Raw genomic sequence first — 24129 nt, forward strand, 5'->3', positions numbered from 1 at the left:
ATAGATGAAAACCTGATACTGACACATTAAGTAAGTTGCCTCCCGTCATACAGAGCCGAGATCTGAAACCCTGGCTGGCTGACTGCTATGCTTGGTTCCCTGAAGCAGGATGGGTGGAGGGAGATGGGACAAGTTCCGCCCCCCCCCCAAGAAACTTCAGCCAGGAATGTAATGTGAGGGTAGCCTTTGGAGGACAGGGATGAAGGCCAGGCCCCACCTGTAGATTCAGGGCTAGATGTCGTGTCTTGGTCTGTTCCAAGTCACTCTGCGAGTACTTGAGCCGCATCTGCAGTCCATGAGCCTGAGACTGCACCTGACGTAGCTCTGCCTCTTTCCGCTTTGCCTTCATCTGCTCCTGAAGTCGACAAGGGAAGGGGTAGGGGGTAAGAAGGGCACTGGCCGGCCGGGCCTTAGGAGTCTAACCCCTAGGGACAGTGCTGCCTTTGACTTACTTTCAGCTCCTCTGTCAACCGCTCCTTCTTCTCTTTCAATTTATCTACTGCTTTCTCATCCCAGCGCCGAGCCTTGGCCTTCAAGTCACTGGCTCCACCAGAGATCACTCCTGACTTCTGGAACAGGGTCCCATCCAGTGCCACTGTCTACACACAGTAGGGAGAAGAGGGGGAGAAGATGAATAGGAGAATCTCCAATACTAATGTGGACAAGGACGCTCCACCTCCAACGTGGACACAGGAATCCAAACCTTGTGACGCTGGTGGCCTCCAAAGGCAATGCGGCGAGCATCCTCCACATTGTCACAGACGAGGGCATTGCCACAAGCATACTGCAGGGCCTTTTTGATGTGGGGTGGCTCATAGCGAATCACATCAATCACCAGCTTGGCCCCCTTCAGTTCCCGGAGCTTCTCATCTGTAGGTTTCACCTGTGGAAACAGCTCAGTAAGTGGCAGAACATGGAGGGCTAGGAGGAGGGGCCCTCTCACACTGCCCTGACCCCATCCCCACCAGCCTCACCTCCAGGTAGTCAAGAGGCAAGAAGGTCTCAGGCTCCCCACGCTGTTCCTTGATGTACTGAATACAGTCCCGGCCTGTCTTCTCAGAGTCCACGATAATGGCATCCATGTTCTTGCCCAAAACTTTGGTTACAGCAATCTGATACTTCTTCTGTGTGGGCTGACAGAGGTCAATGAGGCGGCCATACTGAGGAAAGTCAGAAGAGAAAATTGAAGCATGAGGCTTTTGGGAACTGGCTCAAGAACCCCAATTCCCAGCTCAGAAAGGGGCAGACCAAAATCTGTGTGAGGAACACGGCTTCCATGCTATGGAGGAAAACCCTACTCTGGCCCCAAAGCAACAATCACTTCAGTCATGCCTGAACCCCAAAAGCATCTTTCTAAGCCTCACTTTTACCATTTCACAGACCACTGCTGCCCCAGGCACTATGTCAGATACCTTACACCTCAAATTCTCACAAGCACCCAGCAAAATACATCTTTTTCCAGTTCACGTCCCCCATGCCCTCTAAACCAATTGTGGTTCCCTAAGAACTATCAGATAAAGGGTAAGATCTTCAAGGGCAGGGAATGAGCCTAATTCATCCCTATATCCCCAGCAGTGTCTAGAGGAGAGATCATGAAATATTTGTGGAAACAAATTAAGTTGAACCCAGGGACGGAATTACAGCAATAGAGAGATAATATTCAGGGAACCTGGAAACTCAGGATTTGGTTCAAGAGGCCAAGAGCTCTGGGCGCCTGGGTGGCTCAGTTGGTTGAGCGACTGCCTTCAGCTCAGGTCATGATCCCAGGGTCCTAGGATCGAGTCCCGCATCGGGCTCCCGGCTTAGCGGGGAGCCTGCTTCTCCCTCTGACCCTATCCCTTCTCATGCTGTTTCTCTCTCTCTCTCTCTCAAATAAATAAATAAAAAATTAAAAAAAAAAAAAAAAAAAGAGGCCAAGAGCTCTGATAAAGCCTAGGATGTCCCTATAAGCAAACGAATCGGTTGGTACATGCCAAGGGAGATCATATATAGAAGGCTGAAGTTACTTCCTGGGAGACTAATCCCTGTCCTGTGACCCCTCCCTCTTCGAAAGGCCTACCCAGTCTCCCCACCTTCCACAGAGGAGTGGACACAGCAAGACAAAACCTCCAGGAAGATGCAATTGGTGTGATGAAAAGAACATGAGGTCACAAGTCAGAACAATTGGGTTTGAACTGTAGTTCTTCCACTTATAAGCTGTGCTGTTTGGGGCATGTCACTTAACCTCTCTGAGCCTGTTCCCCCAGCTGTAAACAAGGGATAAGCAACCTTGTCCTCACAGGGCTGCTGGGAAAATTATCTGACAGTGAGTGGGAGAGTAAGTGCTCAGGAAATTAGTTCCCTTTCCACTCTTACCACAGAGCCAGGGTATAGGCGCTTGATGCTTTCCATAATCTCTGCCTTTCGCTGTTGGCGGCTGCTCTCCTGTCGGTCGATACGGGCATCCCCCAGCTGTTCCATCACCTGGTTCAGCTCTTTATTGATCTCATCAATACGCCGCTTGGCCATCTCCACCTCCTCTGTCAGCTCCCCCTCCAACTTCTTCTGCTCCTCTAGGGACTGCCTACAAAGTGAGGGAACACAGGGGTTACCCTTCCAAGCTGATCCTGCCCGGGGAGGGGCAGGACCGACAGGGTTCACAAGAACAAGCCTGGAAGTAAGAAGAAAGGCTGCAGGGCCACATACTTGCTAGTGGTGATGTATTCCTCTAGTTTCTCAATCCGTTTCTGATTCTCTTCAATCTCCCGCAGCTTTTGTTTGATCTTGGCCTGGAAGAAAGACAAATACACACCATGACCAGAGGCTGAGCAAGTTAACTCCAAGACCATGGGGCCCTGGCTTATACCCGCTATGTACCCACTCATCCAAGAGCCCAACGGTCCAGGACAATCTGTCACTAATGGGGGAAACCTACTAAAAAGCAGACACACAACAGTGCTCAGTGTGGCTCTGCTAATTGATGGGCCTCCCAGATCCCTGAGACCCTCTCATGGTGTTCTACTTAGCTCAGGCTAGCTTCCTCACCAAACAGGGAGGCTCAAACCAAGGCAAAGTAAAGCTTTCCAGGCCTTTCTGCACCTGTTTTCTCATCTGTAAAATGTAGGCGACCTCACCTTCATAAAGCACATATTAAGTGCTTAACACAGTATAGCTATTAATATTAATGCCTACCACCTTCTTTTAGATCTTTAAAGGAAGTGCTTAGCAGAATGCCTGAAACATCGTAGGCTCTTCTTGGAGCACTATAACAACTATTATTGTTATTAGGAAGGCTGTAAGCAAGGTATACTTAATAAGAATATGGGTTTCAGAGCTAGACTACCCAGGTTCACATCCTGGTTCTGCCACTTCATAGTGATGTGACCTTAGGCAAATTACTTCATGTCTGCACTACTGTTTCCTCATTTGGAAAACGAGGAATTAAATGAGTGGATACAAGTAAAATACAGCGCCTATCACACAGTAAGTGCTCACTAGTTGTTAGCTATTGTCATTACTGTTAAGACTACCATCACTTCTTTTTCTCTGGCCCATTATCCCTCATCTTATAACACATGCCCACCTCTGTCTCTACTTTCTTCCGCTCTTCCAGATCCAGCCGGTCCTGGTCAGCTTTCTGATCTCTATTGAACTTCTCCAGCTCCTGGGCCAAGGTAGCTGCTCTCTTGCTGGCTTCTTCTTTCAACCGGTGGTATTTCTTCACCTGTGTTAGGAACAACCAACCAAATCAGTCTCTGTCAGCAGAGCAATCCCCATCCCACCCCCAACCCTCCCAGAGCTTACCTGATTCTCCTCCAAGGTCAAGTCTCTGCCCTGACTCTGACTCTCCTCTTCCATCCGTTCCTCAAACTCCTGCCGGGCTTTCTCTACTGACAGCATTTCCTTTTCCAGCTCATCCATGTCACCTTTACGCTTCTTATAATGCTTCTGAGCATTCTGTAGGGACTTCTTGGCTGCTTCCAGCTTCTTGATTTTATGGGAGGTATTCTCCTTGGCTTTGATGTACTGAGGCCGCTTCTGGTTCAACTCTGAGTCCTTCTCCCTTTTGCCAGAGGGGAGAGGAGTATATCAGTTAGCAGTGTGGGAAAAGGGGGGGTTCCCAGGCTTTTTACCCAAAGGGGGGCTTGAGGCCCCCAGCCAGCCTCAGGGAATTGCCTAAAGAACAAGGGCCCTGATGCTGCACAGATCCTTGGAAAAGGGCCAGTCTGACTATTCCCTGGAACTGATGGCTTCAGCCTGACATTCCAGCCACTCCATTAGGTAAAGCTACCACTCCTGCCTCAGCTCTAGCCAGGCCAGGCCCCTCAGGAACAACTCCCAATAACGCCCTGTACCCATTTAGTTGCCCCCATCTGATCTAACCTTTTCAAATTCCTGTCCTTTAAACTTCTAGCTCCAGTTTTCCTCTTCCAGGAAGGCATTCCCAGCCACTCTAGGAGCTGGGCCTCCCATCACTTCCTCTCACTTGCCAAGGTCACCACCCCTTTCAAGGCCTCTCTTTTATGAGTACCCATCTATCTTCCCAGAGTCTGAATACTTAAATACTCTATTTGTCTAAAATGCGAGTCAAGAAATGTGCTTGGTTCTGGCCAAAGCAAGTCAAGAGGAAGACAAACTAGTGCGAGCACTGGACTCTAGGCTCAGAGGAGCCCTAGGAAACAGCACAGCTCTTGGTTTCCCACAGGTTGCAGGCCCAGGCCTGCCTCTTACTTGATCTCCTTCTCAATCTGCTGCTGCTCCCGCATCATTTTGCCCAGCTCCTTCTTCTTCTCCTTCAGCTCATCCTCTACCTTGTCCATTCGCTTCTTGTCCTTCTCGATCTCCTTGTTCTTAGAGGCCAGTTCCTTATTGAGCTTCTCAATTTCCACTTCGTTGTGATAAAGCTTAAAGAGCTGCAGCTGCACCTGAGCTCGCACCACCTCATCCTTCAGGCGCTGGTAACGGTCAGCCTGTGCAAACGAGGGCATGGAAACAGGGGTGCATCAGTAAGGTACTGGCTCCATCCGGGCCCCTCAGAGCCCACAGGCAGCCCAGCCGCCTACCTCTTCTTTCTCCTGTTTGGCCTCCTTGCGTTCAGCCGCAATGTTTTTTTTGCGATGGTAATTAAACTGTGTGTCCTCTTCAGCCTTCACCATTTCCTTCTTTCGCTTGTCATATTCCTGGGCCAGTTCCCCAGAGCGACTGATCTCTTCAAATAGAGCTGTCCTCTCTTTGGGGTTCTTCATGGCAATAGATTCCACAGCACCCTAGTAAAGGTCAAAACACTCTCCCCGCTTAGAGCCTAGCCGGCCCAGTTCCCTCCACCCGTTTCCACTGGATCATTCAGAAAAAGGTCACTGACCCTGTGCCACATTTCACACTGGGCTTTAAGGACACATTCCCTGCCTCTTGAGGTGCACAGGAAGCAAAAGGGACAAAAGCAAAGACAATGCCATGTGTTACATGCAGTGACAGGAGTAGCACAGAAAAAGGACTAAAAGAAGCTTGTGGGTGGGAGACTGGCAGGGGTGTCTGTCCAGAAAAGCTTCCCAAAGGTGACATCTAAGCTGAGTTTGAAAGATGGGGAAGAACCAAGAAAGTTAAGAGAGAAGGTTATTTCATGCAAAGGACAATTAATATGCAAAGGCCTGCAGGCCAAAGAAAGCAGGTGAATTGTGGGAACTATAATGGTTTAATTGGGCTGGAATGCAGGGTTGGAAGGGAAAAGTACTGGCAGATGAGGGGCTAGTGAGGTGGACAAGAACCAAAGGATGTTTCCTGAATAACAGGAGTTTGGAGTTTATGCTAAAGCAATGGTTCTCCAGCTTCAGCATGCATAATAACTTGGAAAGCTTGGTAAAATACCCAGTGCTGGGCCCACCCCATAGTCTCTATGTCTATAGGTCTAGGATGGAACCAGAGAATGTGCATTTCTAACATGTCCCCAGTTGATGCTGATCCAGAGACTACAATTTGACAACCACCTTATAAGGCAATGAGAAATCACTGAAATGCTTTAAGGAGAAAAAGGAAAGAAACAGATCTGTGCCCTCATAAGATGAACCTAGCCTAAGAGATGAACTGGAAGGGGCCAGACTGGAGTCAGTAAGCCCAGTGAGGAAGCTGCTACATTAGTTCAGGGAAGAGATGAAGCTCAAGATGGAGCAGGCCCACTGAGGATGGGACAAGGGTCAGCAAACAGCAGATAGCCAGTAACTTAAAAATGCTCACCTGGAAGACGAGGAAGTTACGAGCTTTGATGAGAATGCCTAACTTCTCTAATTCCTCACTGTATTCATGTAGCTGGACCACTTTGTTGTTGATCTTGTACTCAGAGGAACCTCCTACAAGACAGTGCATGAGTTGGCTGAAGGTCAAACCTCCCTCCTATCCCAGCCAACTAGTCTAGTCACCTCCCAGGACCCAGGGGGGGCCTTCTGGCCAGCCTCACCCACCAACAATGACACGGGCAAAGGTGCGGTCCTCAGCACCCTCCTCAGAGTAGACCATGCTGACAAAGGCCCGGTTGGCAGCTGGCTTGCCCACAGGAGCTCCATGGATCAGGTCCCTCAGGGTCTTTACTCGCAGGTTGCTGGTTTTCTCACCCAACACAAAGCTGATCGCATCCATGAGATTTGACTTACCTAAGGGAGCAGAGGGCAAAGCAAAGGAGGGGAAGTCAGGAAACACAGCTCCGCCCCACCAAAGCCTTGGTTCGACAGCTTAGAGAAACAGTCCCTATGCAATTATTACCTAGAACAGTTAAAGACTAGAACCCCAACTAAGGAAACAGCATATTCACACAATGGATTGTTCTACAACTTTTAATGACATGGGGAAATGCCCACAATAGAAAAAATAAGCAGATATAAAACTCAATATAGTATGATCTCAACCAAGTTTAAAAGTAAAAAAAACAGGGATGTCTGGGTGGCTCAGTTGGTTAAGTGTCTGCCTTTGGCTCAGGTCATGATCCCAGGGTCCTGGGATCAAGTCCTGCATCGGGCTCCTTACTCAGCGGGGAGCCTGCTTCTCCCTCTGCCTGCCACTCCCCCTGCTTGTGTGCTCGCTCTCTCTCAATGAATAAAATCTTAAAAAAAAAAAAAAAAAAGTAACAACAACAACAAAACAAAACCAACCAAGAGCTGAAGGAAGGTAATAATGGGGAGTTGCTGTTTGAGTACAAATTCAATTTTGCAAGATGAAAAAGTTCAGATCAGTTGTACAATGTGAAGACACTTAATACGCCTGAACTGTATACTCATTAAGATGGCAAATTTGGCTATGTATATTTTACTATAATTTTTTAAAAGGCATATTCCTAGGGGCATCAGGGTGTCTCAGTTGGTTGGGTGTCAGACTCTTGATTTTAGCTTGGGTTGTGATCTCAGGGTTGTGGGATTGAGCCCCCCATGGGGCTCCCCACTCAGCATGGAATCTGCTTAAGATTCTCTCCCTCTGCCCCTCCCACCCCATGGGCACACTCATGCACACATGCTCTCTCTCTCAAAAAAAGGGCATATTCTTATTGTAATATAGTATGACGCATACATCACCATCTATGAAGTATCTTGCCAAAAATATTTAACCTCAATCTAAACAAGCCTTTATATCTACCTTCCAGTTTATGGGAAATATAGCAGTTAGAGGAACATGGTAAATCTTAGGATTTTCAATCCTAAGACAAAGAGAGAATCTGGGATGCTCTCCAAGACAACTACCCTGATCTTTTCAAAAAAGTCCATGTCTAGGGGCACCTGGGTGGCTCAGTTAAGCATCCATTCTTGATTTTGGCTCAGGTCATGATCTCAGGGTTGTGAGATAGAGAGAGTCCCAGGTCCCAGCTCGGCTTTCCGCTTAGTGGGGAATCCACTTCTCTCCCTCTGCCCTGCCCCCCCATCCCCCCATGCGCACACAATTACTCCCCCCCCGCCTCAAATAAATAAATCTTAAAAAAAAAAAAATGTCAATATCTAAAAAGAAAAGTTTGGAGAACCACTCCAGAAAGCAATCACTGAGAAACAAGCAAAGGCAGTGCACAAACTTTAACTGAATTCCAGTTTCCCTTAAAAAAAAAAAAAAAAACCCAAAAGACATTTTGGGGAGCAATTAGGGAAGCTTGAATACGAACTAGATAATTAGATAACAAGGAAATTAGTTTTCCCAGGTGTGATCACGGTCTAGTGGTGACACAGGAAAATGAGGATTTTAGGAGTCAAATGCTGAATCCCTAGAGGTGAAATGCCATTAAGTCTGCAACTTACTTTCAAATGATTAAGCAAAAACACACATATAGGTTTGAATATTTTCATAATAAAAACTTGGGGAGAGGCAAAAGCATAGGAAAAAATACATGAAAATGTAAACAGTGTAACCAGTGGTTGCTTCCCAAAGGAAAATAGGTAACAGGTCAGGGAAGGGAGTCTTTTTACTGTCTATCCTTTGGGATTTTTTGAATTTTATATTGTGTGCAGGTATGAGCTATTCAAATAAATAAGATTCTTAACATTAAGAGTGGTTATCTTTGGGACACCTGGGCGACTCAGTCGGTTAAGTGTCTGCCTTCAGCTCAGGTCATGATCCTGGGATCCTGGTCAGGGTCCTGGGATCCAGTCCCGCACTGGGCTCCTTGGTCGGCAGGGGGCCTGCTTCCCCCTCTGCCTGCTCCCCCTGCTTGTGCACTCTCTCTCTGACAAATAAAGTCTTAAAAAAAAAAAAAAAGAGTGGTTATCTTTTCAATAGTGGAATCACAATTGTTACTTTCTTCATTTTAGGCTCAGGTAAAAATTTTTTTTTAATTTAGGCTGGGGTCAAGGGAGTGGAGAACAGGCCAATCTCTATAAATTCTATCTCAAGATTCTCCCCTAACATGTTAATACGACCTTGAACTGAGGACCTTATTTCCCACACCTTTCTACCCAGCTATACAAATGGCAGCCTGGTTCCTTCCACAGAGGCCGTACAAAACAGTGATTAAGAGCTCGGGTTCTAGGGGTACCCGGGCTCATTCGGTTGAGTATCTGACTCTTGATTTAGGCTTAGGTTGTGATCTCGGGGTGGTGGGATTGAACCCCATGTCAGGGTCCATGCTCAGTGCAGAGTCTGCTTGTCCCTCTCCCTCTGCTCCTGCTCTCTCAAATAATAACATCTTATATATAAAAAAAGAGCTCGGATTCTAGTCCAATAGACCAGGTTTTTAGTTTCACTAATTCTTAGCTGACCTTCCATTCCCTCACCTGGAAAATCTAAAAAAGCCATGACTGATAGGTAGAGCCTTTAAAATAATGCTGGGCTGATAAAATAATTCAGTTCTCGGCTGAAGCGGCAGAAGCACAGGCTTTGAAGTATGACAGGCACAGGTTCTGACCCTGGCTCTGAGAATCAGTGTGCAAGTTATCATAACGGTTTGTGCCTCAGCCTTCCCACCTATAAAACCAAGATAATGGTATCTCCCTCATAGTGTCATTTTGAGAATTTAAACGTAAAGGTTCCAGTAAATAAAGTACTTGACACACAGTGGTGCTCAATAAATGGCAGTCCTATCCTAACACAGGTCTGAACTCTTAGCTCCAGCTCCCTTATCAGAGCAGGGCTAACACAACAAGCAGACCGGGAGTCAGGCTTCAAGGTGTCCACTCCCAACCTTTGGGCTTCTCCCATGCTCTCCAGGGATAGTAAGAACGTCTCACAACCAAAGCCCTCCCTACTAGCAATCATTCAATACTGTAAACATTTTTATAACATGCATTATGAGCTGAATACTGATAAAATGTTTTAAGGAATGTCTTCTTTGGGGGGGCACTCATAAACCAGTGATGAAGATACAAAAACGTATCCCATGAATACAAGAAAGAAAAATATAAACATTAACATGCACCAAGTATCTACTGTGAGCCAGAGAAGAAGAGTAATTCACTGAGGAGACCCAAGGAATGGCTTGTGCAGGTGGGCTTTGAAGAAGTGGGGGGGAGGGGGTCCAAACTAAGGGTCTTTTTGGAACAGCTGTGTATACAAATCTACCCACGCTGAAAGGAGTGAATGCCCAGAGGTGCATTCTGGCTCTTTTCACAGGGGCCACCACACCAAAATCCTAAGAAACTGAAGTGGAACCCCAAGCATTAGCCCTCTAGGCCAGGGGAAGCAGGGAGTGATTTATCCCACCTCCCAGGGGACACTGGCAATGTCTGGAGACATTTTTGGTTGTCACACGTGGGGGGTGGGGGTGCTACCACCTAGTGGGTAAAAGCCCAGGATGCTGCTAAACAACCTACAATGCACAGGACCAACCCCACAACAAAGAATTACCTTGCTAGAAATGTCAACAGTGCCGCTGTTGAGAAACCTTGCTCTACAGAGAGCACCAAACACAGGCAAAACTCCAGAGAAGGTTCATGAGTTTGAGGTATGTCAGCAAGGGCAGCCCTTCATGCTAGGAAATGATTTAGCTAGAACATTTCTGGGGTGGAGGAACACAGCAGGATTCCAAAGAGGCTGCTTGTAGGGGTAGATGGGAGAAATCCATAGTGTATTATTTACTTTTTTTTTTTTTTAAGTAGGCTCCATTCCCCAGGGGGGCTTGAACTGACCACTCTGAGATAAAGACTAGAGCTGAGATCAAGAGTTTAACGGACGCTTAACCGACTGAGTCACCCAGGCGCTCCAATAGCGTATCATTCAGAGGAGTTAAGTTGACCGCCCTTCCCCCACCCCCAAATTTTGTTGAGATATAACTGACATATAACATTGTATTAGTTTCAAATAACAACATAATGATTCCACATTTGCATATACCAAGCAATGATTACCACAATAAGTTAACATCCATCACCTCACATAAACAATTTTTTCCTTGTGATCTATTCTCTCAGCAACTTTCAAATATACAATACAGTTATCTACTGACCGCTCTTTCTAAAGACAACACCCAAGTCACTGTATCCCATCAACCTAATTTCCTGTATAGCATTCATCATAGCCAAAAGTTGTCTTATTTTCTCCTTCTTTATTATTGTCTTTCTCCTCTGGAATGCAAGTCCCCTGAGAGCAAGGCTTACTCTATTCTCCGCTGTTTCCACAGCACCTTGAACAACTCCTTATAAAACAGTAAGCATTCAATAAATTTGGCAAGCGAATGAGTTCTTTCAATGGTTCCAGTGGTAACAAAGGAGGTATTTCAAGCCATTCCCCACCTCTGACATGGAGGTGGAGGGTGGACACCCCAAGCACTCCCGCTGGAGACGGGAGCGCTGGGTCAGAAATTCAAAAGTGCCGCCTCCGGAGGAAAGTAAAAAAAAAAAAAAAGGAGGAATTGGAGCATACCAATGCGAGGCGGGAGGGGGCGCTGGGCTGAGGGAAAAGTGTACCGCTGGGGACCGGAGGCCTTGGGAGGGCTACCAGCAGCCCCACACTTTCCGGAGAGTTCAAACAAGGCAGGGGAAGTAGCCAGATCCAGCAGGTCCGGCGGGGAACTGCACGGCCCGCGGCTGGCTGACAACTCCGGACGCGCCACTTTTGGCGGGAGGGGGCAGTGGGCGGGGTAACGTACAGATCGGCCCGTACCACTCGCTCAGGGGCGGGGGCCGCGCAAAGAGCAGACAAGTGACACCTGGGGAAGAGGTCTGAGTCAGAGCACCCGAGCTGGGAAAGCGGGTTCGGACTGAACCCGTTCCGGAGGGAAAGGAACCTGTGAGGGTTCGCGACATTTCTGGTCGCACGGGCTGGGTTGTACTACTCTGCTACCGGATTAGGGGGTCCAGGCTGGGACGTGCGCAGGGCCGCAGCCAGGTTTATCTCACCAGAGCCATTGGGTCCAATGATGGCGGTGAACCTCTGAAATGGTCCGATAATCTGCCGACCCTTGTACGACTTAAAGTTCTCGATCTCAATCAGTTTCAGGAAACCCATGACGGCGACGGCGCCGGCGGCTGTACAAAAGGCCGCGCCGTACACCCGGGAACTGGGGTAGCCCGCGCGGGAAACACCGCAGTGCAGGCCGGGCGTACGACAAACCTCGCGAGAATAAGTCCAGGCCTAACGGGATTTCTGGCTTCCGGTGAGAGCGGAACCAGGGGCGTGTCGTGGAAGTTTTGTTAATCCGTTGCCTGGGCGCGAGCTTAAAACAGGAGTTTGGGTCCCGCCCCCCTTTCTTGTTGCGTGGCAACGCAAACCGCTGACCCTGCCCCCTGAATCGTAGAAGAGCGCAGCAGCTTTTGGGATCTGAGGAAGCAGGCGGGACGCGAGTCCACGCTTGCTGAAACAAGTCACAGCAGGGCTATGCCCTCCAGGGCAAGAGAAAGGTGGGAGCTTGGCTGCGGCTTTAGCCTAGCCTGCTGGAAGGCTCAAACAAGAACAGGGTCGGGGATTGGAAGGACCCCAGGGAGTGAGGGCTGGACGGGATGGAGGGGCCGGCCGGAGGATTTGGTGTTAGGGGAGCTCAGACCAAGCTGAGGGTGAAGTAGGGTTGGAAGTGCAGTGGAATGGGGGTAGGGATGGGGTGGGGTGGGAGGGGGGCTGGGGTTAAAAGGGGGATGGAGTTTGAAGGGAGATGAGGGTACTCTGGAGCGACAGGGTCACAAGCTAGGGAAAGCTATGGCCAGAGGTACTGCCTCTATCCCCTGCCTCCCTCCTCTTTCTCCAAGCAGAGTCCAGAGACTGTTGCTGTAGTTTAAGAATAGTCTTGGACCTGAGCCACTTGTTGGCCACTTGAACCTAGACCCAACCTGGGAGCTTCAAAATTGACACTCTTTGCTAAGAAAGGTATTTTGTGTGAACCCCCGGGAGTCAGGGTCCCTAAGCCACTGCTCTCCACCTCTGTTCTCCTTCCTTTCTCCCCATTTTATCTCTCTCTCCTCCTCTCCATCCCCCTCTGGCCCCCTCCCTTGCTTTCCTCCTTCCCTTTCTCTTGCTGTCGGTCCTCCATTCCTGTCTACTACCCTGTTGCCCTTCTTCCCCTTTCCTTTTCTGCCTCCCCCACCCCACTCTGCCCTCTCTGTTCCCCGAATTTTCTATCCTTCTCCTTCATACTTTCATCCCCCTATCACCTTATACCATCTACTCATTACAAGGTCATGGCCTTAGCGATCCAAGAAGCTTAAAATATCTGCCAAATCTTCCCCTTCAGTGACCTTACATTGTGGTCACAAATGGAATGAGTTGGCTGGGGTTAGTGCTTAGACTTAGACATGGAAAGGATCTGGTGGTTGCCATAACCATTCCTGAAACCACTTTTAAAATGACATCTGGAGGCTGGGAAGAGTCTAAAAGTCTTATTACAAGTCCAGGAAAGTGAGAAAGCTTGGTTGATGGAATCTAGTAGAGGAACCACAAATGAATTCAACTGGGAAAAACAGTCACAATCAGGCTAGGGGGACAAAATGACCAAAGGACAGCAATCTCATATAATTGACAGGAACAAGTGTTCCATTTAAAAAGATGAGATGGAACTTGGAAGAAAATCAAATTGGATCCCTACCTCTCACACTGTATATAAAGTGCAATTCCAAATGGATTAAAAACTTAAATGAGAAAGGCAAAATTCTAGACATTTTTACCCATCCTCTTATCTCCCTCCCCTCCAGCAACCCTTAGTTCATACACAGTATATTAATGCCTCTGTTCACATTTGCACAGTGGTTATCTCTTAGGGTAAGGATGAGGGAGAAGAGACATAAGACACTTTAATAATATTGATCAAGTTCTATTTCTTAAGTTGGGAGTTGGTTCATGGGTCTCTTTTATCATGCTTCTTCACTTGCATGTGGGTTATATATATTCTGTATACATCAAATATTTCAGTCACAAAATGGTTTTTTAAAAAAAGGATCAGAGGGTTGGGGGGATAGGGTAACTGGGTGATGGACATTAACGAGGGCACCTGATGTAATGAGCACTGGGTGTTATATATGACTGACGAATCACTGAGCTCTACCTCTGAAACCAATAATACATTATATGTTAATTGAATTTAAACTTTAAAAAAGGATAAATAAATAAAGGATTGGAAATAGCTATAGGAGGAGTTGAGGAATGGTATTCTGAACAAAGAAACGCCACATACAAAGGCCCTGAGATGGGAATAGTTGTGTTGAAGGACTTGAGAGGAGGCGAGTGTGCCTGGAGGACTGTAAGTGAGGGAGACTGTGATGTGGGATGAATTGGAAAGGTGTGCGGGAGCCGGATCTTGAAACCCATGGTAAGGAGTTTGGATCTGATTCTAACTGCAGTGGGAAGCCAGTGGAGGATTTTAAGCAGGTGAGAGACATGATCAGATTTATGTTTGCAAAAGTGTTTTTGGCTGTGGTTTTGGCCACAGTTGCCAAAAGTGGGCTTCCCAAAATATGAAAGAACACAGGCGAATGTAAGCCCTCTAGCCTTTCACGTGACTAGAGAATAAGTAACAAATAAAAAGGGAAATAGTGGTGCCATTTACTGAAATGGGGAAAACTGAATAGAGCATAACATGAAGGGAGGAGAGTTGTAAATGAGCATGAGACTTGGAAAGATGAGCAAGGGTCAGATCATGAAGACTTTTATAAATCTGGCAAAGGGGGTTAGACTTTATCTTGTAAACACTGGGGAGCCATTTGCTTTAAAGCTTTTATTTATTTTTTAAAGCTTTTATTTATTTATTTGAGAGAGAGAGCATGACCGGGGCTGGGGGGCAGAGGGAGAGGGAGAAGCAGACTCCCCGCTGAGCAGGGAGCCCGACACTGGCGGGATCATGACCTGAGGTTAACAAACTGAGTCACCCAGGTACCCCTAATGCTGCTTTTAAAGGTTTTTTTTTTTAAGATTTTTTATTTTTAAGGGATCTCTACATCCAACGTGGAGCTTGAACGTACAACCCTGCGATCAAGAGTCGCATGCTCCACTGACTGAGCCAGCCATGTGCCCTGTTGCTTTTAAAGCTTTTAAGCTGAGGTGTACCATGGTCAGATTTGCTTTCAGAAAGATCACTCTGGTAGCTAGTGCAGAGAAAAGAGTAGAGAGGGTAACACTGGAGCGAGGGAGGCCACTGAGGCTCCTGAGGATACTGTCTGGCACCTGATTGTGAGGCCTGAATTAGGGTGGTGACAGCATAGATGTAGGGCACAGGTATGAAATACATCAGGAGGTAAAATCAGTAGGAGTCAATAACTGGTGTTATTGGTGCTGTAGGAAGAAAGGAAGAGGGGTGGGGGTGTAGTCAAGGATGGTGGTCAGCACTGATTGGCCATTCCACCCCACACTTGCTCCAGATGTATAAGGTAGACCTGTCAGCAGATCCCAAGGAGGTGGCAGCCATTGAGGCTAGAAGAAATCGAGAAAAAGAGCGACAGAGCCGATTCTTCAATGTGCAGACCCGAGTCATGGGGGTGAGTAGGCAATGGGGACTTTCTTGGGACCAGGGGTCACCTCACTCCTGCACCCACAGAGGAATGTAGCAGTGTCTGTTACGGCCCTCATTGATTTAAGCAGGCCCTCCAGCTGGAAAGGAAGGAGAGAGAAGGCATCCACTCCCGGGTGAGGGAAGGAAGCGGGCTGGGGGTGCAGGGGAAGAGACTGGGGGAAGAGGAGCCAGTGACAGTGACTCTCCTCCAGTCAGCTCTGGGCTGAGTGGCCTGGTTCTCAAGAGACAGGTAACATGGAGCCAAAAGAAGTCTGAAGAATATTTGGTATTTTGTATGCCTAAATGCTGTCCGGAAGGCTACATAAGAAACTGTTAACCAGGCTGAGTGACAGAGATGGGAGGGACTTACTCTTCACTAAACTGTATTCCCTTTTACACTCTCTTGAAATGTTTTAAAGGAACTACAATAAAAAATAAACAGAAAATATTGATAGTTTAAGAAAAAAATAGATTGCTGGGTAGGTGGATATGGGGGGGGGGGGGCGCAGAATGCAGCATGGTATTCTGGAAAAGACCTCATACCTATGCTCAAGGGCCAGGTCTGCTGTTTACTAGATGTGTGGCTTTGAATGAGTCACCTATCTTCTCTGAGCTCCAGGCTCCTTCTCAGTAAAATGAAGCTACATGAAGTGTGAAAGTGAATATTAACATATGGTGGTGGCTCAGTGCCTGACCTAAGTAAGTAGTTGGCTGAGAGATGTGTGGTGTGATTGAGATCCGGTTGGCAAGTATTTCCTCAGGGTCTGGTCCGGGCCAAGAACTAGGTTGGGCAGTAGGGTACAAAGCTGACTAAGGCCCAGTCTCTTCCCTTAATGGGCTCACAGTCTGGTGGAGGAGATCATCGACAGAGGCAAACTTCAATATAATGTGGACAGTAGGTCCTAGATTCTGTGGGAGTAGCACCTGCCTAAGGAATCAGGAAGGTGAGGCCTGAGCTGGTCTTGAAGGATGAATAGGAGTTTGGGTAAAGAGAGGAAGAAAGAGAGTTCCAAGGGGAGGGAGCAGCTGGAGCAAAGGCGCTTTGTTCCAAACAACCTCAGATATCACAGGAAACCGTAAGCAGAGCTCTGAGGGTGGGGCAGAGGAAGGAGGTACTGAGATAAGGATGGAGAAGGAGGCAGAGGCTAGACCAGTGAGGGGCTTACAAACCATGTTCAGATGGTAGACCCTTATCCAGTAGGTACTGAGGATCTATAGGAGGATTCTGAAGAGGGTAAATTCTGAGCAGTTTGTGTTAGAGCATTCAAGGCCCACTGTTGGTCCCCTACCCTGATTTAGCTCATTTCTTTGGGATCAGGTGGATATCAAAGCCCTCAACAGCCAAGTGGAAGAGCGAAAGCTTCGAGAGGCAACGGAACAGAGCAAGGAGGCAGCTTATGGTAAAAGCTCAAGGCTAAGGGCAAGCCAAGAAGGATAGTGTAAGGGCCTGAGTGGGCTGAGGTAGGGCAGTTCTGCCTTGAAGTGGCGCCTGAGGCCTGGGGTGTGGTGGGACAAACCCGATGGGCCTTGGGAGCAGAGGCCATGCTGAGTGGGCTCTGTCTCTCCCGTGGGGCCTTCTCCATGTCCCTGCCCACCACCCCCAGGTACCTACCAGAAGCAGTATGATCTGGTAGCCCAGATGTTAGAGAAGGAACAGGCAGAACGGACACGTCGGCTGGCCAAGAAACTCCAAAAATTTCGGGAGCAAAAGCAGCAGCTCAAGAGCAGCCGAGAGTTTGACCTTTGGAATTCTAGCCAACTCTGGATGGAGTTTCCAGCCTGTCTGGGCCACAGTGATCCCCCCTATGGCCCAGCCAGCCTGCAGTGCTTTGCTGGGGAGGACCTGGAGAGGACCACGTACCTGAAAATGTGGCAGGAGCAGTTCAGAGACGGCCTGGAGAGGCAGCTGCAGGAGCAACGTCAAGTCAGGGCTGATGAGAAGTGTACAGGTAAGTAGCTGTGCCCTCCAGGCTGAGACCCAAGGCCTGGTGGGGAGTTGCTCTGAGCCAGGTACAGCACCCAGGGAGTGGGGAGGTCCAGTTACCCACAGAGCTGATGCTGAAAGGTTAGACTGAGCAGACCCCAAACTCCCTGACCTCCTTCAGTAACTGACAGTATAGCCATTGGTACCCAATCGGCCTGGAACTCCATTATGTGGAGGCAGCAGAGTGAAGACAGACCTGTCGGCTCTGCCACTTACCACCTGGTTTGGGCAAATGAATTTTCTTCTCAGCGCTTCGGCTTCCTCATCTTTAAAATGGGGATAATAATCCATGCCACGTAGAGCTCGAATGAGACTGAAATGAGATACTGTATGTAAAGCACAAACATCAGTGCTCAGTAACCAGTAGCTACTCTTACTGTGACACTATACGCGACCATGACCTCCATGATCTCACAGAACTATGTCCCTTCTAGAAAATCAGTTTAGGAAAAGAGGAAAAGATATATGCACAAGTCATTCATCAGCAAATACTTACACTTTAACACTGGTAGGTGCTGTGATGGGTACTGTGACAGAAGTGTTTATAGGACACGGAGGGAACATCAATATGGGATTGGTCAATTCTCACAAGGAAAGGGAAACAGGATGGGGGCGTGGCACAAGTCAGCTGTTAGGAATCAATTTTGGAAAGTTGGGTACAATTTTTCCAAGTCAGGGAGAGGGTCAAGAAGAGGTCATTCTAGGCAGAGGGGGCAGCAAGAGGTAGAGAACTGGGGCTGTGAATAGTCCAAGGGTTTAGGATGCATGAACAGTTTAGTGTTAGTGCAGCCTAGGGTTGAGGGGTTGGAGGAAGAGAAAACGTGCAGGAATTTTCTACACCAGACTAAGGAATTGTGACTTTATCGCGTAGGCAGTCGTTAACCATTTAAGGGTTTTAAGCAGAATGACAAGACCATTTCAATATTCGGCATATATTAAGCCACCCATTTTGTGCCTGGCACAGTGAACAAAATAGAAAAACCCTTGCTGTCATGGAGTTCACACTCTAATGGGAACAGACAATAAACAAGATAAAATAGTAAAATATACAGTGAACCTTTGAACAACACGGGTTTGAACTGCACAGTTCTGCTTATATGTGGATTTTTAAAAATAAATACAATACTATAAACGTATTTTCTCTCCCCTATGGTCTTCTTTTCTTTTTTTTTTTTTTAAGATTTTGTTTATTTATTTGACAGAGAGAGAGAGACAGCAAGAGAGGGAACACAAGCAGGGGGAGTGGTAGGGGGAGAAGCAGGCTTCCTGCTGAGCAGGGATCCCAATGCGGGGCTCGATCCCAGGACCCTGAGATCATGACCTGAGCCGAAGGCAGACGCTTAACCGACTGAGCCACCCAGGCGCCCCTTCTTTTCTTTTTTCTTTTTTTTAAAGATTTGGTTGCCTAAGCCCCGCATTGTTCAAGGGTCAGCTGTATAAGGTGGTTAAGATAGTTGCTAGGGAGAAAAATAAAGCACAAAAGGGAGGACGTGGGGACTTTGGGAGAGGGGTGCACAGTTGCCATTTTAAATAAGGAAAACCTCACTGAGGTAACCTTTGAATACAGATCTGAAGACAAGGGAGTAAGCAATGCAATGCAAACAATCGAGGGAAGAGCTGTCCCAAGTAGAGGAGGTAGCTAGTACAAAGGCCCGTAGGAGAGAGGGTGTCTGGAATGTTTGAGGAATGGCAGTGGGGCCAGAGTAGCTGAAGTAGACCAAGTGAGGGGAAGAGTGATAGGAAATGAGGTCAAAGACGTGAAGGGGCCAGATCCAGTAGGCCTTCCAGGCCATGGTGCAGACTTTGGCTTTTACTGAGTGAGGTAGGAGCCACGGGAGGGAGAGGGTGTTGTGCACTGGGGCCACAGGATTTGTGTTTTAGACTTAAAAGTTTTGCCAGCTGTTGTGGAGATTGGCTTAGAGGGGAAGACTAGAGGCAAGGAGATAAGATAGAAGACTACTGCAGCCACGAGGAGGCAGCCAACAGGCAGCCATCTATCTATATGATCCTACGGTGGCATAGAGCTGGTCTGGGCTGCAGGGAGAGATCTGGAGGCCGGAAGCAGGGGAAGGGTTTGCAAAGGAACAGAATGCTAAACCTGGATGGAGCCTGGGGAAAGGGTGAGCAAATAGTACACTCTGTGAGGACAAAGGTCGGAGCTTACTATTACAACTCAGGTGACTTACACACTGCCTGATAACGTGGTAGATGCTCAGTAAATGTATCTTGAGTGAATGAATGAGTAGAGGAAAAGGAGCTCACAATAAAGGGATCAGGGAGGTAGGATAAAAGATGCATAAAATAATAATAGCTAACCTTTCTTGGGCACTTGCTGTGTATCAGACACTGTGCTAAGCTTGCTACCACATCGTGACTCATGCCATCCTCCCAGCCACTCCATGAGGCAAGCACTGGTATTATCCCCATTTTCAGTGGAGGAAACTGAAGAACAGAGAGGTGAAATAATTTGCCCAGGCAGGCAGCTAGTGGGGGATGGAGGTGGGAAGTGGACTCGGGCAAGCTGGCTCCACAGCCCACACTCGGCCACGCCACCAGACTTGCCTTCTCTTGGTCACCATGAGAAAGCAGGGCCAGAGGTCAAGGGAGGTGTTTCAGAGAGGGAGCCATCAATCATGGCAAATGCTCTGGCGAAATTTAGGTAGGAACAGAAATCTGTCTATTGGATTTTGAAATTCGGAGTCTCTGGTGATTCTTGTCGGAGCGGTTACAGAGGCACCATGGGGCCGGCAGCAGGCGGGTGTACGAGAAGGCAGAGCCAGGCTACAGGGACAGCAGAATACCAAGGGAGCGTGCACGCAGTGTAATGAAAAGAGCATGGGCTGATCCCTCAAGGGACCTGGCTTCAATTCCCAACCAACTACTTGCTGACTATTAACCTTGGGCATTTTTACTTCACCTCCAGACCTCTTAGTGTCCCCACCTGAAAAATGGTGCTGCTCCTTTCCTCTCCGGGTTGCCATGCCGAATGAAATGAAACCACGCACCCCTATCCATCCTCCCTAGCCCCTGCCACCCTCCAGCCTCTGAGGTCCGTGTCCTTGTACCTCCTCAAAGCCAAGCCTTAAGCCTGTGTTTAGGGGACCCCCATTACCCCTGCCGCTCCCTCCATCCGCCCCCAGGCTGTGCTCTCTCAGGTATCCCCTGCCCTGTGTTTTCAACATTTCTCCTTCCACTGATTCCTTCTGTGCCTGCTGTAAACATGCTTATGTCTAACCCCTCTTTTTTTTTTTTTTCTTTTTAAAGGTTTTATTTATTTGATAGAGAGAGACACAGCGAGAGAGGGAACACAAGCAGGGGGAGCGGCAGAGGGAGAAGCAGGCTCACCACTGAGCGGGGAGCCCAATGAGGGGCTCGATCCCAGGACCCTGAGATCATGACCTGAGCCGAAGGCAGACGCTTAACGACTGAGCCACCCAGGCGCCCCAGTCTAACCCCTCTTAAAAAAAACTAAAGCCTCCCTGCGCCCTGTGATTCCTCTAGGTGCTGTGAGCTAGCTGTCTTCCTTTACAGCCATACTTGAAAAATCTGCTTCCGCTTGCTGTCTTTTCTTCCTTTCCAGTCACACCTCAACCCCCTGGGAGATCTCCTCTCTCCCCACCCAACTTCACTGACACTACTCTTACTAAAACCACAATGCCTTTGTGTTATCAAGTACAAGAGGCTCTATCTAGTCTTTCCTCCTTGACTGGACCTTTCTTGCTCCACTTGACTCTGATCACATCCTTCTTGAGCTTCTCTCTTCCTTGGCTTATGTACTAAGTACATTCTGCTCTTAGCTCTCTGACCATTCCCTCTGTGTCTGCCCTTTGTGGGCTCCTTTTCCATTACACCTTTCTTTCTTGAGATTTGGTCCCTGGCACAGTGCTTTCCTTCCCCTGCATACTTACCTCAGGTGCCCTCGGCCCTCGTTCTGGTTTCAGCTGCCATGTCACCATCTCTGTGCTGAGGACTCTCTACCCGCAGAATCAGATATCCAGATGCCTACTGACCACCTTCAACTCAGCCTTCCTAAACAATTCATCCATGTTCCCTAGCCTGCTCTTCATTCTGTATCTTCTACTTCCAGTGGTGGCCACACCATGCACCCAGTCATCCAAGCCAGGACCCTGGGAAACATCTAAATCTGCCCCCCTCCTTTACTCTCATCACGTACAGCTGATGTAACCCTTCTATATATTGGGTCTGCTTTGAGCCCTCCAAGATGGCTCCCCTACCTCCACTGTCTCCCACCAGTCTGACTGTATTCTATACTGGCCCCCAGGAGGAGCTTTCTAAAATACAAATCTGATTGTGTCGCCCCCTTGCTTAAGATCCTTCCGTGTTCCCCACCACCTTCGAGGCAAGTTTCTGGCCTTTAGTCTGGCCCCTGCAAAGCTCCCTAGTCCCTTGCATTTTATGCTCCAGCAAGAGCATACTATTTGTAGTTTCAGATACAGGCCATACTGTTTCTTGGTTTCCTTTATTCATTTGACAAATATTTATTGAGCCCCTACTATGTGCCAGGCTCGGATCTAGGTTCTGGGCATGGGAGTGAATAAAACAGACAAAATCCCTGCCCTCGGGGTGCCTGGGTGGCTCAGATGGTTAAGTGTCTGCCTTCCGCTCAGGTCATGATCTCAGGGTCCTGGGATCAAGCCCCACATCTGGCTCCTAGCTCAGCGGGGAGCCTGCTTCTCCCTCTGCCTCTGCCTCTCCCCCTGCTCATGCTGTTTCTCTCTCTGTATCTCTGTGTCTCAAATGAATAAATAAAATCTTAAAAAAAAAAAATCCCTGCCCTCAACAAGGCTACTTCCTAGTGAGGAGAGAGACAGGCAATAGACAACATCAGTGAAATGTAGAGTATGGTGACAAATGGTAGGGAGAAAAATAAATCAGGGAAGGGGGATAAATGTTGGGGACAGGAGGTTGCAATTTGAGGTAGGAGAGACAGGGAATGCCTCACCGAGGTGGCAATATTTGAGCAAGACCTGGGAGAAGCAAGAGAGCAGAAGCCAAGAATAACGTCTATTACAAATCCCTGAGGCAGGAGTATCTGGCATGATCTAGAAACAGCAAGACCAGTGTGGCTAGACTAAAACATGGCTTGGCATGCCCTTTGCTCTTTCTTTCTATATGCAATTCGCATTTCGAGGATCACCTCCTCCTGGAAGCCTTCCTCTCACCCACCACCCAAAGCTCTTATAATGCCCTGTATACACCTCTGTCATTGCCCTTACCATGGTGGTATGATCTATGTTTGATCCATCTCCCTGCAGCTTTCACTTAGGCACTTGAGAAATCCTTGTTGCTGCTACTTTGGCTATCCCTAAGCCTCAAAGAGTAACTCCTTCCACATCCCTACAGTTAGGACATTCCCCTCCCAAGCATACACATCCACACACCCACCAAGCTTGTTGAACAAATGGCTGAATGAGTGAACCAGGAACGGGGCAGGCCAGTATAGTGCCCTGGCCATATTTCTCTGTGCAGATATGCTCAATGACCAGCTGCGCCTAGCCATGGACATGCGGGCCACCCAAATGGCCAAGCTAGAGGAGTCCTGTCGCGTGGGCATGATGTCTGCCACGGCCAATGCCAACAAAGCTCAGGTATGGCCTGGGCCATTCAGTGCACCGGGCTCTCCCCAACCCCTTGAGCAAAGTCCTGGGGAACTTAGCCATGTCTTCGCCCACACAACCTTTCCTGAAGCAACACCAGCCCTCTCATCTACCTGAGGACATCCCCTTTCACCTAAGGCCCCTCTTAGGGCAGAAGATGCTCTTCCCCATATCCAGACTGAGGATGACCTGAGAGCAGAACACCACCCTCCCTTCCCCAGCCTCTCAGTCTAAGGGTTTCCAGAGGGCCGGGAAGGTCCCTGTCCATTCCACCCCTCCCCCTATGTTAGGTCATTCAAAGGCCAGGCAAGAGCTGGTCCTTCTCTCCCAGAAATGGAGGAGAGTAGGGCCATGTCTTCCCCTCCCCTGTGACTGAGAGCTCCCTGAAGTTGGGTACCCAAATGCTCATATTCGGGGGCCCCATCAGGCAGCTGAACTGGCTGAGCGACAGCGCCGTGAGTGGCAGCATGAACAGGAGGCCAACTTCATGGAGATCCAGAACCAGATCACGAGTGACCTACTGACGGAGAACCCCCAGGTTGCCCAGCACCCTGTGGCTCCCCACCGGGTCCTGCCCTATTGTTGGAAGGGCATGACTCCAGAGCAGAGAGCTGCCATCAGGAAAGTCCAGGAGGTGCAATACCATGAAAAGGAGGCACAGCGCCAGGCTGACCAAGCACAGGATGCCAAATGGGAAAGCCAGAACTTTTGCTTGGCCCAAGCAACAATGGAGCTAGAAGAGCAGGAGAGGGAACTTTGTGCTGAATTTCAAAGGGGGCTGGGCTCCTTCAATCAGCAGCTGGATAAGGAGCAAAAAGCCCAGTGAGTTCTAGGGGGTGGCAACGTGGATGAATGCCAAGGGAGGGATGGGAAGGGCCAAGGAGAGAGGGAAAGCTCATCAGCTGATGCCTCTGTACTTCTTTCACAGGCAGAATTACCTGAATTCTATAATCTACACCAATCAACCTACGGCCCAATACTACTTACAGTTCAACACCAGCAGCCGCTAAGCTCAAGATGCTCATCTCTCTCTTCTCCCTCAGCGAGCTCATGAAGCCTGGGAGTTAGAGAGGAGAATGCTTCAGGCCCCCTCCCCCAACTCCTTCCCCCACTATCCCTACCTTTGACCCTAGGTAATAAAGGTACCAGTAAAATCAAGGCTGTGTGCTGTCATGGGACAC

At 48.5% G+C, this 24129-nt stretch overlaps 2 protein-coding genes across 8 annotated transcripts in view; one reads left to right on the plus strand and one right to left on the minus strand.

The window, feature by feature from the left end:
- The window catches only part of SMC1A (structural maintenance of chromosomes 1A), a 48863-nt gene extending 36956 nt beyond the window's left edge, over positions 1–11907 (minus strand). For all 5 annotated transcript variants that reach the window (XR_010406130.1, XR_010406131.1, XM_064574086.1 and 2 more), the window contains exons 1-13: positions 11775–11907; positions 6435–6623; positions 6211–6323; positions 5043–5246; positions 4711–4949; positions 3784–4042; positions 3563–3703; positions 2686–2768; positions 2356–2563; positions 975–1160; positions 704–883; positions 453–599; positions 218–355 (exon numbers count right to left, since the gene is read on the minus strand). Coding sequence is in view for 3 of the 5 variants with exons in the window: in XM_064574086.1 (XP_064430156.1) it covers positions 218–355; positions 453–599; positions 704–883; positions 975–1160; positions 2356–2563; positions 2686–2768; positions 3563–3703; positions 3784–4042; positions 4711–4949; positions 5043–5246; positions 6211–6323; positions 6435–6623; positions 11775–11883 (2196 nt within the window). In the remaining 2 variants the exon portion in view is untranslated. The remainder of the gene's footprint in view (positions 1–217; positions 356–452; positions 600–703; positions 884–974; positions 1161–2355; positions 2564–2685; positions 2769–3562; positions 3704–3783; positions 4043–4710; positions 4950–5042; positions 5247–6210; positions 6324–6434; positions 6624–11774) is intronic.
- RIBC1 (RIB43A domain with coiled-coils 1) lies at positions 11907–24104 on the plus strand. 3 transcript variants are annotated; one of them, XM_064574088.1, is made up of 7 exons: positions 11907–12031; positions 15216–15332; positions 16665–16746; positions 16951–17295; positions 22821–22939; positions 23376–23770; positions 23877–24104. In XM_064574088.1, exons 2-7 carry the CDS (start codon positions 15216–15218, stop codon positions 23956–23958), a joined length of 1140 nt encoding a protein of 379 aa, XP_064430158.1. In that variant the 5' UTR covers positions 11907–12031; the 3' UTR covers positions 23959–24104. The 3 variants fall into 3 exon arrangements, with proteins under 3 accessions (XP_064430158.1, XP_045734306.1, XP_064430160.1); XM_045878350.3 differs by lacking the exon at positions 11907–12031 and adding an exon at positions 12140–12275; XM_064574090.1 differs by lacking the exons at positions 11907–12031; positions 15216–15332; positions 16665–16746 and adding an exon at positions 16152–16290.
- Positions 24105–24129: the final 25 nt, after the last annotated feature.

The sequence above is a fragment of the Mirounga angustirostris genome, unplaced genomic scaffold, assembly GCF_029215605.1.
Source record: "Mirounga angustirostris isolate CCGP_5_RB_7025 unplaced genomic scaffold, mMirAng1.0.hap1 SCAF_11, whole genome shotgun sequence".
NCBI lineage: Eukaryota > Metazoa > Chordata > Mammalia > Carnivora > Phocidae > Mirounga > Mirounga angustirostris.

What these genes read in the sequence shown, in the direction of transcription:
- RIBC1 (XM_064574088.1), top strand. Translation starts at nt 15,216, where the DNA reads ATGTATAAGGTAGACCTGTCAGCAGATCCCAAGGAGGTGGCAGCCATT. An exon ending in CCAATGCCAACAAAGCTCAG is followed by an intron (nt 22,940 to 23,375) that starts GTATGGCCTGGG and finishes GGGCCCCATCAG; the next exon opens with GCAGCTGAACTGGCTGAGCG. An exon ending in GATAAGGAGCAAAAAGCCCA is followed by an intron (nt 23,771 to 23,876) that starts GTGAGTTCTAGG and finishes CTTCTTTCACAG; the next exon opens with GCAGAATTACCTGAATTCTA.